General features: G+C 40.2%; 1 protein-coding gene across 4 annotated transcripts in view; it reads left to right on the forward strand.

The window, feature by feature from the left end:
- The window catches only part of ice2 (interactor of little elongator complex ELL subunit 2), a 123,430-nt gene that overhangs the window by 53,304 nt on the left and 55,111 nt on the right, over nucleotides 1-15,015 (forward strand). For all 4 annotated transcript variants that reach the window (XM_073024840.1, XM_073024842.1, XM_073024841.1 and 1 more), the window contains 2 exons: nucleotides 2,090-2,265; nucleotides 13,175-13,304. In XM_073024840.1, the coding sequence (XP_072880941.1) occupies nucleotides 2,090-2,265; nucleotides 13,175-13,304 (306 nt within the window). The remainder of the gene's footprint in view (nucleotides 1-2,089; nucleotides 2,266-13,174; nucleotides 13,305-15,015) is intronic.

A 15,015-nucleotide genomic window follows, 5' to 3' on the forward strand; every position in this document is an offset into this window, starting at 1 on the left:
CAGGCCATGGCCCCGCCTCGCCTGGGGCACCGATAGTAGTGGGCAGTTCTACTGCTGTTACGTCAACGCTAATCTGAACTAAAGCAAGGTCTGTGCCCACCATTTTATCAAACCTCTGCCCTACAATGGTAACTTTGCCAACACTTTAACAGTACTCAAAAGTCGATTTAACAATTCATCCGGTGTATGAATATCTACCCCACTCAACATGCACGCATTAGTTACCAGTAACCACCATGGAGGCACACCACCGCTCCACCCCAGCAGCATCCATAACAGCACAGACTTAAACAAACAACCCACTAGTTCAATGCTCAGGACAATCACACAGCATCCAACAAAATCCATCTTGAACAACACCCCCATAATTGTAACCCCCAGGTTCGGTGGACTGTGTTAGTCTAGGGAAAGACACTCTCCGGCCCGACAAACGTGAAATCTTGTTTATGTGGAAGCTGTGTGATGTTTTTCCCTGTTACAAATCAGTACCATGAAATAACAAACAGTAAACCATATGCAATTAAACGATTTAGTTTTATAATTCTTAATTTGACTAGAGGATTAGTAAAGAAAACAAAAAGAAAAGGGCCCATTTTAATGAAACAGTCTATTATGCGTTTTTGCGCTCATGACTTTCCCATCCATTCATTCTCCACCGATTTCCCCCCGGGCGTAGTCGACTCCCGACCCCATTACACGTCCACTCAGTCCTGCAGTTTATGACCTCCCTGTTCTGGCATCTTCTCTCTCCATCTTCCGCCGAACAAAAGCCCACGAATACCTTCTCTCAGACACACAAGAAAGAAACAACACTCCTCTCATTGAATTGCTCACATTCCAAAGCCCCCATTATCTCTGGTCATAACCCAGACACTGCTGCTACAGAGAAACCATTACATTAGGAGTGAAACTTTACAGAGAGACCATTACATTAGGAGTGAAACTTTACAGAGAAACCATTACACTAGCAGGGAAACCTTACAGAGTGTTACACAAGAAATTGAAATTCACTTATTTAAATGAACTGCTTGGTAGTGAACTCTACAAAACTACCAGACTGTAAATGGACCAGATGTAAAAGCACATCTGATCCATTTATACCATTTGGGCCTGTCATATCCTTTATGCAACTCTAGAGCAATGAAGTTGCCACTTGAAATATTAAAAGATGTAAGAAGGTGACTCGATAGTATCTCCTGAAGAGCATGCAGAGATGAGCAATAAATGCCTTACGAACAATGTTGACATTCTGCAGGAGCAAGAAATGGAAAAAAAGTGCAATTGGATATCCTGAAGAATTCAGTCCACAAATAAGAATTATACATTCTGTCATTTTTATACGTTTAACTTAAGACCCTCAACCTTGCTGTTTCAGTGAAATGCAGTTTAGATCTCAGTGAGATGCGGTTTAGGTTAGGTGCAGGATATGGTAGTATACTGCAGGGACCATTACAGTGAGGGTGAGCAAGACTGGGAGAACTTTGCTGGTGAGTAAGGTTGGGTGACGAGCAGAAGCAAGCCAAGGGAAGAAGCATTTCTTTTTACGCTCAGTTGCCAATTTGAAGCAATGAATCAATGTCCCTGCTAATTTGAATCTGAAACAATGAACCCACATCCCTAACTGAAATTAACGCACTCTGGATATGTCCATTATTGTCACAATTAGTCAATGAAGAGCCATAATTTTACTGTTGACCTACTAAGGAGTACTTTTATTGGAGAATTTTAAGCACGTGAAGGTAGATAGAAACTGAAACTCTTCATCCTTAGTGAATCTAATTATATCAGTTGCATAAAGTGACAACACTTACATTGTGACATGCTAACATAGTGGTTAGCACAACACTTTACAGTATGGGCAACCGGGGTTCAATTCCTGCCTTGCCTGTAAGGAGTTTGTATATTTTACCCACGACCACATGGGTTTCCTCTGGGTGCTCCAGCTAGGATTAAATCAGGTGATTGTTGGGTGGTGTGGCTTGAAGGACCTATTCTGCATTATATCTCCATAAAATAAACAAACAAGACAAATAAATAAACAAGACTGGGCCATGTCGAATTTGGCATTCATGCTTTGTATCTGGTTTAGGTCTCTTGTCAGAAGACCTCCTGAATTGTGAAGAAGCAGCATCTGATTACATACCACCATCATCTGGGAATGTCATCTATAAACTCTTCAGTTTGTCTGACATTCTCATACTCGTGCGTGGAAGTATATGCAAAACACAGATTAGGCCACGCTCGAACAAAGGAGGAAGAAAAAAGGTGAGTGCTTCTCTTCCCAGTGCAGTAGATAGAAATCCACACTCCTCTATTGAGGAACATGCTCTTCGCTGAATTAGAAAGATTTGGATTCAAATTTTACTCTGATTCTGTAACCTGAAAATTCCATGCTGATGCTTCAGTGCAGCACTGAAGTGGTTCAACACTAGTGTTGTTGTGTTTTGGTTGCAATCCTAGGATTAGATTATATTTCAAATTAGATGTTTGTGTAGGTGAATATAAATGATCATGTGCATTATATCAAAGAAATCAAGGAGTCATAGAGCACTACATAGAAACAGGCTCTTCAGCCCATCCAGTCCATGCCGAACTATTATTCTGCCTGGCCCAATCAACATGCACCAGGACCTCTATGCCCTTCCCATCCTTGTATTTATCAATATTTCTCCTAAGTGTTGAAATCTAGCATGCATCCACCACTTGTGCTGGCAGCTAGTTCCACACTCACACCACCCTTTGAGTGAAAGTTCCCCTCAGGTTCTGCTAGTAGGGAATGTACTAGCTACTCCAGTTGACATGGTCACTATGTATTCCTCAATAAGAACCATTTCAAAATGCTTTCTGGACATTGTTATATGCATCCTTTTGAGGTGGTTGTGCGTTTATTAGCTGTCATGATTATTGTAACTTTGAGAGCTGGTTCCATAGCACTAGAGTGTTATAAAGGTGTGAAGGAACCAACAACTACAATATTTTTTACAGCTCCTGCGAGGAGTTTGCCCTCCTGAGCCACAATCTATACACTTGGGACTTTAAAAGAACGAGAGGTGGTCTTATACAAATATATAATTTATACAAAAATGCGAAGAGGTATTGGCAGGGTGTCTTCTGAAACTATGTTTCCCCTTGGGTGTAGATAGAACTAGAGGGTATAACTTCAGAATAAGGGGCCATCATTCTGCAGGGAGATGACTCTATGTCTCACATAGAGTTGTATCTCTCTGAATTTCCTTACCCCAGAAAGCTCCACAAGCAGTATCATTGAATATATTCCAGGTGAAGATTAAGTTAACCTACAAGGGAATCAAGTGGTGCAGATACAGAAAGTTCTGTTTGAGGGGATGATTTGTTCAGCCATGATGGAATGGGATTACATTTCTCTTTGTCCTGTTTCTTCTCATCTGTGTTGTCTCCTACCTCAGCACAAACCACGGTGTTCCTGCCCTGCCTGAAGCATCTGCATTAAACAATGTGTGTTTAGTGTCCTTTGGAGCTAATGCTGCACCAAATCCACTCTTTGTGAGCAGTGATTACATGTCAGTGTGTCATTCTCCAGCATTAATAGGGAAACGGGTCTTTTGGGCCAGTGGCACATGCAAGGATTCCTATCAACAATGCTTGAAACCCTTGTGACCTCTGAAATCTTCCAGGTTTCTGTTTGGCCACATGTTTTATCTTTGGCTATTTTGACAGGGAAATTTTAATAACATTGTGATATAAAAATGAGATGTTAGGTTTTATTTCTCCGTCATTACTGGTAGCTTGAATGTTCCATTCAAAGGTTCAATTTAATGTCAGAAAAATGTCTGAAATTCTTTTTCTTCGCAAACATCCACAAAAACAGAGAAGTGCTGCAAAGAATGAACGACAGTTAATTGTGAGAACTCCAAAGTCCCTCCCCGTTCCCCCCTCCCACGCATAAGCGGGAGCAAGCAACGATCCTCCCCCCCCCCCCCCCCCCACTACCAGCAAAAAAACGTGCATCGGTACCATCGCCAAGCCCAAGCATGTGCTAAGCGATAGCAAAGACACAGACCAACGTTACCCTAAAGGCTTCACATTTCATCTGACATTCAACCAAACCACAGGTTCTCTCTCTCCCTGGCAAGGGAGAGGGAGGTGTCCTCCATTTTCACAGCGAGCGGGAGACATAACATCAACCCACTGGTTTATGATGTTAAAAGTCAGTTTTGTCACTTTTTTCGAACTCTGTGTCTGAAGGTCGCAAAGACCTCGGGTCTTCGGGCTCACAGCGAAAGAATTTACTGCCTCCCGACGACACACGAGTCTCCTGCCATGACACCGACCTTCGAACTACCCGTCTCCAGTGCCCTGAGATCTTAGGCTTTTGAACATGATCGAGACTCTCAGGCCAAACCCTTGGCCTGTCGAATAACGGCCAGTTGTGGAACCCCGAGAACAGGTCCCATTCCCACAAAGAACCGAAGCCTGTAGAACTGTAGAATTGTCTCTGAAAGCTTTCTGTTTCCTGTTTATGAGGAAGGAGGAATCTGTTCAAGGATGCAGAAACTATAAATCAAGTCTCTGGAATATCCTGATAAGATCATAAGAACTGTGTGCAGGAGGAACACACATGGCCCTTGGACCAGCTCTACAATTCATTGATCATGGCTGTTTTTCCAATTGGTACTCTTTTCCTGTATTGTCTCTCTATTCCTTGATTTCCTGATATCAAAAAAATCTGTTAATATGTTTTGAATGAATACAGTGACTGGTTCTCCACAGCCCTCCAGAGTAGAACATTTTGAAGATTCAGTACTGAGTGAAGGAATTTTCTCCTAATCTTAGTTGCGAACAACCTGCCCCTTGTTCTCAAAATGTGCCCCCTGGTTTTGAATTCCTTGGGGGAAACATGCCCTCTGCAAGCCTTAGAGAATTTTGTATGTGTTGATGAAATAGCATGGTCCTATGGCCTACTGAGTCCTTGCTAATTACTAACTTATTTTACACCAGTTTATTTTGTTCTCCATCCCAAGAACTTCTCTTAGATTCTGCTGCTTGCGTACATATCTGGGGCAATTTACTGTGATCAGTTATGCCACCAACCCACACATCTTTGAGATGTGGGGAAACCTACATAGCCAAAGAGAGAACTTGCAAACTCCACACAGACAGTGCTAAAGGTCAGGATTTAGTGCAAGTCTCTGTTTTTTCTGTGTGGCATCATCTCTACTAGCTGTGCCGCTCCTCTTCTGTCACTCTTCCAGACCCTAAAAAGCACAATCTCACTCTACTTACTCTCTCCTCATACAGCAAAATCACCATTTCCTCTATGGAAACTACATCCTTTTTAGGTAAAGAAATATTCCAGCTGTGATCTTACCAATGCCCTATTACAATCACAATAAAACTAGTCTACATCAGTAATTAAGTCACATGTTATGTAGACCAACATAACATTTTCCCTCTTACTCATCGGCTGCACCAGCATATGGACTTTGGTACATTTACCTAAGTGCTTTTAGACATCAACATTATCTAATTCCTTAACATTTAACAAATGCTTTGCTGTCCTATTAGGTGCAGTAGGTGGATGACGCCAGAATTTTCCACAAACCACGGTAGCGTAGCAGTTAGCGTAATGCTGTTACAGTTTGGAGCATTCCGGAATTCGGAATTCAATTCTGGTGCCACCTGTAAGGAGTCTGTTCACCCCATGAGTCACGTGGATTTTCTCCAGATGCTCCGGTTTCCTCCCACAGTCCAAAGATGTACCAGTCAGTAGGTTAATTGGTCATTGTGAATTATCCTGTGATTAGGCTAGTGTCAAATATGGGTTGCCTTGTGGTGCTGTTCATCGGGTTGGGAGGGACTGTTCTGCACTGTATCTCTAAATATAGATAAATACATTCCTTCAGCGTTTCTTCGCCCACTTGTTCAGTTTGTTCATATCCCCTTGAAGCCCCTTTCTATTACTTTTAAAGCAACTCATTTTTGTATTGTTAGCAAACTTGGGAAAATAAAACATTTTATTCCCTTAGCCAAAATGTTGATACAGTATCAATCCCTGTAGCACCCCAGTAGCCATAGCCATCCTACTGATAGTCATTTTTCAATCCATGTCAATATCACTCTCTTGTACTACAACCTTGATGATCAACCTCTTATTAAATTTCTTACAAAAATTCAAATGCATCTACGTTCAGTTTTATCTGTTTATCTAACTTATCCAAAATTGAAAATAAAAATTTGCAACTTGGATTTGAAGCTGTAGCTTTAATTTCCATGGTAACTTTCAATAAAGGCAAAGTGTTCCAAAGAATTTCACGGGAGGGTTATAACAACTTAGTCAATGAAGTGTGTTTTAGAATGTCTTAGTGGTGAGTCAGTCAAGAGGGGAATTGTTCACAATACTGGTACTGAGATGCATTGCCACTGATTGCTCCACTACAAGAAGCAGTGTGGTCGAAACTGGGATGCACAAGAGATTAGAATTGGAGGACCACATATACCTGAGGTTTAGAGATAGAAGACACAGCAGTTGCTGGAATTAGGTGCCACAAACAACTTGCTGGAGAAATTGCGTGAGTCTATCATGAATCTGGGGAGAAAAGAGCTGTTGATGTTTAGGGTCAATACTCTTCAGGAGAGTTGTAGAGCTGAAGGAGAGGTTGGACATAATGGACCATATTGTGCAGTACTCTGGACTTGTCTCTGATTGTGCCTTTTTTTTTTGCATTAATGTCTTGGTTTTACTGTCTTTTCTCTCTTGCTATGCATGTATAGCTTCTGTATGATTTACATTCTGTGTTGTTGGTACCTATGTCCTATTATGCTGCGGCAAGTTAGTTTTTCACTGTACCTGCATTCACCATTCTTGTGCACATGGCAATAAACCTGATTCGGCTCGAGGAGCAGGAGCGCAATGTAGGGATTTAGAAATAAGAATGAAAACCTTCAAATCAAGGTGCTGCTCAGTGGGGAGCCAGTCAGGATGTCTTGGTGGTAAGCTGGATAGACCTAGAAGCAAGGCGAAGATTAGAGATTTCTCAGCATCACAGTCTCTATAGCGTGCAACTACTAAGCACTATAGAGTTCATTTGATTTGTGTCTCTTCCATCTCTTTAAAAGAGCCAGTTAACCATGTTGCTGCCATTCTCTGTGGCTCTAGTCATATTTGCCCTGACGTTGTTAGAAAACTATTATTGAACCTGCTTCCATGCCCTTAAAGGTAATGCTTTCCAGATCATTGTAACTTGCTGAAATAGAGTCTCTTAATCATTTCTGACTTTTGCAGAAATTATATTAAATTTGTGTCTTCTGGTTAGTGACTGACTCACTACTGGTGGAGTTGAGAAATCTCTAGCCCTTTCCTTGCAGGTGTATTTTTATCTAGCTTACTCACCAAGTCAATTGTAGTACTTAAACATTTCCTCAAATCGGCCATATTAGTGCGAGATGCCAAAGATTCCTGAGTCTAGAATATCTTCCACATTTAATGTCTTTCTGTAATCTCTTGTGCTAGTTTAAGAACTGTTATTGGAAGCTCACAAAACTGGCCATGTCACCAGATCAAATTAATCACCATTAGTGAGTCTTGGCTAATTGCACCCATTTCCAGGCCTTTGAGGATGCTCTTAAAATTAAGCCATTTTATTTGTCATTTTTTATGGGCTTGATTTAAAGGCTTTTTAAAAAAATTATTAAGATACTGGCTACTGTACCTCGGTATATCTATGGGTCTGTATTTTTTGTCAGTGCTTTAAATTTGTTTTGCTCACAGTTAGTGAGCACTGATTAAAAATGTTTTTTTTCTAATAAACTCATTCAGCTGTGTTAATCAACCATTGCCTCTATGAAATATATCAATGTACATTTTAACTGCAAAGTTTAACTTTTTAAAATATATTTTAAAATGCTGCCTGTTTGCTTTGGCTTATGGGAGATCTTACATTTGGTGTTTGCAAAATTGGGTTGAGTGAAAGTTTGAGCAAAGGACAAGTTTTGAATACAATTTTGCACAGATTGATAATCATATCAAAACTGAGAAATGTTGCCCTGTTTCTCTTAACTTTCTTGTCAGCCCCTCTATTTTTACTTGTAACTGAAGTACTTCATAATGTTATTGTAAAGTTTTTTCTTCACTTGGAGCTTGACATTTTTGTGGCACCTAGAACTGGATACAATACTCATTGGTAACTTGTGTGGTCAATGAGTCCTAACTAAGGGAACAGGTCCTACATCCCACTGTGTCTGTCCTAGTGCTTCCTTTTTCCCCAGAGTTTGCACTTAGCTTTCTATACCTTGGTGTTTTGTGCTACTTAAATCTTGTGAGCTTCCTCACAGTCGCTGCCCTTTCAGGCAGTTTGTTCCAGATATTGCCCCAACCCCTAAATGAAAAATCTTTCTCAAATTTCAGCTAGATGTCGTAATCCTCACTTTAAACCTGGTTACCGACACCTTTACTAAAGGGAAAAGTTTTTTGCTGTCTGTTAAGTTGATGCCTCTCATAACTTTGCATTGCTTAATCAGGTAATCTGTCAATCTTTTTTGCACCAAAGAAAACAAGCTCACTTTTTCAGTTTCTCAAAGCTGAAATGTTCCAACCCAGGTAACATCCTTTCTCCACTGCAAACACATATTTCCAGTAATAGACAATAGACAATAGGTGCAGAAGTAGACCAGTCGGCCCTTTGAGCCTGCACCGCCATTTTGAGATCATGGCTGATCAATTCCTATCAATACCCGGTTCCTGCCTTGTCCCCATATCCCTTGATTCCCCTATCCATAAGATACCTATCTAGCTCCTTCTTGAAAGCATCCAGAGAATTGGCCTCCACTACCTTCCGAGGCAGTGCATTCCAGACCCCCACAACTCTCTGGGAGAAGAAGTTTTTCCTTAACTCTGTCCTAAATGACCTACCCCTTATTCTCAAACCATGCCCTCTGGTACTGGGCTCTCCCAGCATCTGGAACATATTCCCTGCCTCTATCTTGTCCAATCCCTTAATAATCTTATATGTTTCAATCAGATCCCCTCTCAATCTCCTTAATTCCAGCGTGTACAAGCCCAGTCTCTCTAACCTCTCTGCGTAAGACAGTCCAGACATCCCAGGAATTAACCTCGTGAATCTATGCTGCACTTCCTCTACAGCCAGGATGTCCTTCCCTAACCCTGGAGACCAAAACTGTACACAATACTCCAGGTGTGGTCTCACCAGGGCTCTGTACAAATGCAAGAGGATTTCCTTCCTCTTGTACTCAATTCCCTTTGTAATAAAGGCCAACATTCCATTAGCCTTCTTCACTGCCTGCTGCACTTGTTCATTCACCTTCAGTGACTGATGAACAAGGACTCCGAGATCTCTTTGTATTACTCCCTTACCCAACTCTACACTGTTCAGATAATATGACTTACAGAACTGCACACAGTATTCTAGTGATGACCCAGATAATGTTTAATGTTCAAAGTAAATTTATTATCTATGCATATATATCACCATATGCAACCTTGAGCTTCATTTTCTTGTGGGCATACTCAAGAAATATATAGAATAATAACCGTAACAGACTCAATGAAAGACTGCCCAATTTGGGCATTCAGCCAGAGTGCAAAAGACAACCAACTGCAAATACAAAAAGAAAGAAATAATAATTCAATAAGCAATAAATATTGAGACCATGAGATAGAGTCTTTGAAGGTGAGCCCATAAGTTGTGGGAACATTTCAATGATGAGACAAGTAAAGTTGAACAAAGTTATCCCATTTAGTTCAAGACTCTGATGGTTAAGGGGTATTAACTGTTACTGAACCTGGTGGTGTGAGTCCTGAGGCTCCTGTACCTTCTTCCTCTTAGCAGCAGTGAGAAGAGAGTATGTTCTGCATGGTGGGGATCCCTGATGATGGAAGCTGCTTTCTTACGATAGCATTTCGTGACGATGTGCTCAATGATGGGGAGTCTTTACCCATGATGGACTGGCCTGTTTCCACTACTTTTAATCAAATTTTTCCATTCAAGGGCATTGGTATTTCCATACCAGGCTGTGATGCAGCCAGTCAGTGTACTCTCTAGTGCACCTCTATGGAAGTTTGTTAAAATTTTGGATGTCGTGTCAAATCTCCACAAACTTGTAAGAAAGTAGAGTTTCATAGGGGAGGACATATAGAACTCCTTGTAGAGCACGCTGGCATTGAGCTCTGATCTCCGACACACCGAGCTGTAATAGCGTCACGCTAACCTCTGCACCCTTTAGGGCATGCTTCTAGGCTATGAGAACAAATGTTTAAACTATCATTTCACACTGGTACTAAGAGCTATGTTGTTGAACGTGATAATCCTTGGAAGATAGATTAAACCAAAACCCCATCTCATCCAAGTTGATGCAGAAGGTTCTCCAAGAGGACTAGAATAAAAAGCAAGATATAATGCTAAGACTTTATAAAGTATTAGTAAGACCACATTTGGAGTATGGTGAACAGTTTTGGTCCCCATATCTTGGAAAGGATGTGCTGTCATTGGAGAGGATCCAGAGGAGATTTACGAGAATGATCCGAGGAATGAGAGGGTTAATGTATGAGGAGCGATTGATGGCTCTGAGCCTGTACTCACTGGAGTTTAGAGGAATGAGGGGGTATTTCATTGAAAACTAATGAATATTGAAACGCCTAGATAGAGGAGACATGGAGAGGAGGTTTCCAATGATGGAAGAATCTAGGACCAGTGAAGAGCCTTAAAGTACAAGGATGACCCTTTAGAACAAAGATGAGGAGGAAATTCTTTAGCTAGAAGGTGGTGAATCATTGGCACAAGCAACTGTGGAAGCCAGGTCATTGAGTGTATTTAAAGCAGAGGTTGTTCGTTTGTTATGTGGCGTGTCAAGAGGTTGCTAGTTTCTTGATTAATAGGGGTGTTAACAGTTACTGGTAGAAGGCAGGAGAATGGGATTGGAGGAAAAATAAATCTGCCATGATAGCTTGACAGAGTAGACTCAATGGGCCAAATGACTTAATTCTGCTGCTATTGTAAAGTAAAAGGAAAGCACAGGAGCTCTTTTGGATCTTAATGAAAATACCTGAAAAGAAACCTGACCAACTATGAGAATTTGCTGTACACAGTTTGGCCACTGCTTTAGTTTGCAATGGTGACTGCACTTTAAAAGAAATTTTGACTGCATAATACATCAGGATCCTCTGAGGTTATGAAAAGTGCAATAAAAATGCAAGATTTTTTTTCAAGATGGTGATCACTCCCTAATTGTACATAGTTTTCTCCTTTCGCTTGTTCTTTCTTTCTTTCCTCTCTTTTCTATAAATGTATACCTCAGGTAAATATTATGTGGAGATTTGTGGCATATATGACTATATGATATATATGTACAATATCTGAAATACATCTTATGGAAATGTTTGTTTGATGATGAATTTCAATAAAAGATAAATTACAAAAAAAAGACGGTGAAATGGAATATACAGTGGCATGCAAAAGTTTGGGCACCCCAGTCAAAATTTCTGTTACTGTGAATAGTTAAGTGAGTAGAAGATGAACTGATCTCCACGAGTTAAAGATGAAACATTCTTTTCAACATTTTAAGCAAGGTTAGTGTATTATTTTTGTTTTGTACAATTTTAGAGTGAAGAAAAGGAAAGGAGCACCATGCAAAAGTCTGGGCACCCCAAGAAATTTGAGCTCTCAGATAACTTTTACCAAGGTCTCAGACCTTAATTAGTTTGTTTCACAGTCATTGTTAAGGAAAGGCCAGGTGTTGCAAATTTCAAAGCTTTATAAATACCCTGACTCCTCAAACCTTATCCCAACAATCAGCAGTCATGGGCTCCACTAAGCAGCTGCCTAGCACTCTGAAAGTTAAAATAATGATGCCCACAAAGCAGGAGAAGGCTATAAGAAGATACCAAAGCATTTTCAGGTAGCTGTTTTCTCAGTTTGTAATGTAATTGAAAAATGGCAGTTACAGGAACGGTGAAGGTCAAGTTGAGGTCTGGAAGACCAAGAAAACTTTCTGAGAGAACTGCTGGTAGGATTGATAGAAAGGCAAATCAAAACCCCCGTCTGACTGCAAAAGACCTTCAGGGAGATTTAGCAGACTCTGGAGTGGTGGTGCACTTGCAGAAATATGACTTTCATGGAAGAAGAAACCTTCATGAAACCTTTCCTGCATCCTCACCACAAAATTCAGTGTCAGAAGTTTGCAAAGGAACATCTAAACAAGCCTGATGCATTTTGGAAACAAGTCCTGTGGACTGATGAAGTTAAAATAGAACCTTCTGGCCGCAATGAGCAAAGGAATTTCATGAAAAGAACACCTTTCCAACTGTTAAGCACGGGGGTGGATCGATCATGCTTTGGGCTTGTGTTGCAGCCAGTGGCACGGGGAACATTTCATGGGTAGAGGGAAGAATGAATTCAATTAAATACCAGCAAATTCTGGAAGCAAACATCACACCGTCTGTAAAAAAAAAGCTGAAGATGCCATTAGAGGATGGCTTCTACAACAGGATAATGATCCTAAACACACCTCAAAATCCACAGTAGACTACCTCGAGGTGCAAGCTGAAGGTTTTGCCATGGCCCTCACTGTCATCTGACCTAAACATTATCGAAAATCTGTGGATAGACCTCAAAAGAGCAGTGCATGCAAGACGGCCCAAGAATCTCACAGAACTAGAAGCCTTTTGCAAGGAAGAATGGGCGAAAATCCCCCAAACAAAAATTGAAAGACTCTTAGCTGGCTACAGAAAGCGTTTGCAAGCTGTGATACTTGCCAAAAGAGAGTGTTACTAAGTACTGACCACGCAGGGTACCCAAACTTTTGCTTCGGGCCCTTTTCCTTTTTTGTTATTTTGAAACTGTAAAAGATAGAAATAAAAAAGTAATCTTGCTTAAAATATTAAAGAAACGTGTCATCTTTAACTTCATGCCTTTTGGAAATCAGGTCATCTTTTACTCGCCTAGCTATTCACAGTGACAGAAATTTTTACCAGGGGTGCCCAAACTTTTGCATGCCACTGTAATCATTGACCAAATGAGTACATGCACCAGGACAACTGCGGGCACTTCAGCAGAATTTGTGCATCTGTATCTAGACAAAACTTATTTACAGACCTCTAATTTATGGAAAAATGTTGACAGAACTAACAGTTAAACCATATACTTATTTGCTTATGCATGATTTGTGTTTGCTTTCTTAATAGCACGTGCCAGTTTATGTGTTGCCTAAACTGGAATATCAGTCAATGTATGGAATAGAAGCCTTCACTGAAAGTGAAATCTGTCAGTTATGGACTGAAAGTCTCATCAACTCAAACTCCTGGTTTTACATTGGTGAGTCCTACTTATATTAAACCATTAAGAGTACAATATTTTCTTGTTTCTGCAAAGAGGCTTGGCCAATGATTTGGGATGAAGCAGACTCTAAAACATGAGTTGGATCTTCAGTGGTATAATATTTGCCAGCTACTATAACTGAGCAAGCTGATAACACTTGGCTTGATATCACATGATGTGTAACTGTTGCAGTCTAATCCATGTTTCCTATCATGCTGAAATAGTCTATTTAGTTTTTAATTAATATAGACATTTACAGCAAAGAAAGAAATCATCTTAATACATCAGTGCATACTAATCAGCTTGGACAAATCATGATGTGACTTACAATAATGAAACCTCTTGTTCTGTGCTTTGTGAAATAAGCATCATGTCTTCAGTTTAAACTGTCAGCTTGGATCTGTGATAATACTAATTGGAGTAACACACAGATTCAAGTTGCATGACAGAATATATCCAAATCTGAAATAAAAACAGAAAATGCTGGAAATACTCAGTATTTTGGACAACACCTTTGAAAAGAGAAACAAGATTTAATATTTTTTATCATGGACCCTTCACCATAACTGGGGAATTAAGAAAATATGATGAAATGAAGTCAGGGCATGGACAAAATCATTATCATTGATAGAGTGAGGCCAGGGCCATGGTAGTCATGTTGTGTACAGATCTGCCTGGTTACCAGATTAATTTCACATTTCTAGCCTGCATTTTTTAAAAATTTTCACTAAAACTGCTTAACAGGAATTCTTGGATTGTACGCTGTTCGAGACTGACTGGTGCTCAGTGATAACTTTGATACATCTACATTGATTCTATTATGGTTCTTGGATTTACTGAATATGCCCACAAGAAAATGAATCACAGGGTGGTATATGGTGACGTATATGTACTTTGTGCTTTGAACTACTCACCACATTAAAAAAGATGCCTGTGGTAATTTAATCTATTTTCCAATCCAATTCATTCTAAGTCCTCTGGTTCTTGATCCCTCTGCCAATGGGAATAATTTATTCTATAATTTCAATATCCTTCTAAATTTTAAATACTTCTATCAGATCTCCTTGCAACCTCTGTTCCAGGCAGAACAACTGTCTACATAAGTAAGGTCCTTCATACTTGGAATCTCTTCTGCACTCTTTCTAAAGCCTTCTCAACTGCCCTAAAATTGGTGCTTCGAAGTGTGTAAGAGAAGAAGAGACTAGGGATGCTCGATGTTCCCGGGTTTCATTGCTTTATAAAACATCAAAGGATTCTTCTACAGCTATTCATAATCAGGTAGATTGTCTCTATGTAGGTAAACTCACAAGAGGTTGAACAGCTGAAGGTGGCCCTTACATAAGTAATTGCATCTTAATTACTTGTGTAATTACATTAGTCCTGAAGAAGGGTTTCTGCCCAAAACATTGACTGTTTAGCCATTTCCTTAGATACTGCTTGACCTGCTGACCTCCGGATTTCGTGTGTGTTAATTAAGATGTAAGCCATGATCAAGGCACACAGCGTCAGCAATACAACTCATAACATTAAGTAATCACAAATTCCTAGGACTGATTTGATCCATTTAAAGAAATCCCACCACTTAATTGATATATCTTGGCTGCATTTTTATGGATATGATCAGCAAAATCAGATATGGCGGCTCTGGGCCTCTACTCACGGAAATTCAGAAGAATGAGGGTTGACCTCATTGAAACCTATCAAATGT

The sequence above is a fragment of the Hemitrygon akajei genome, chromosome 21 (genome assembly GCF_048418815.1).
Source record: "Hemitrygon akajei chromosome 21, sHemAka1.3, whole genome shotgun sequence".
NCBI classification, from domain to species: Eukaryota; Metazoa; Chordata; class Chondrichthyes; order Myliobatiformes; family Dasyatidae; genus Hemitrygon; species Hemitrygon akajei.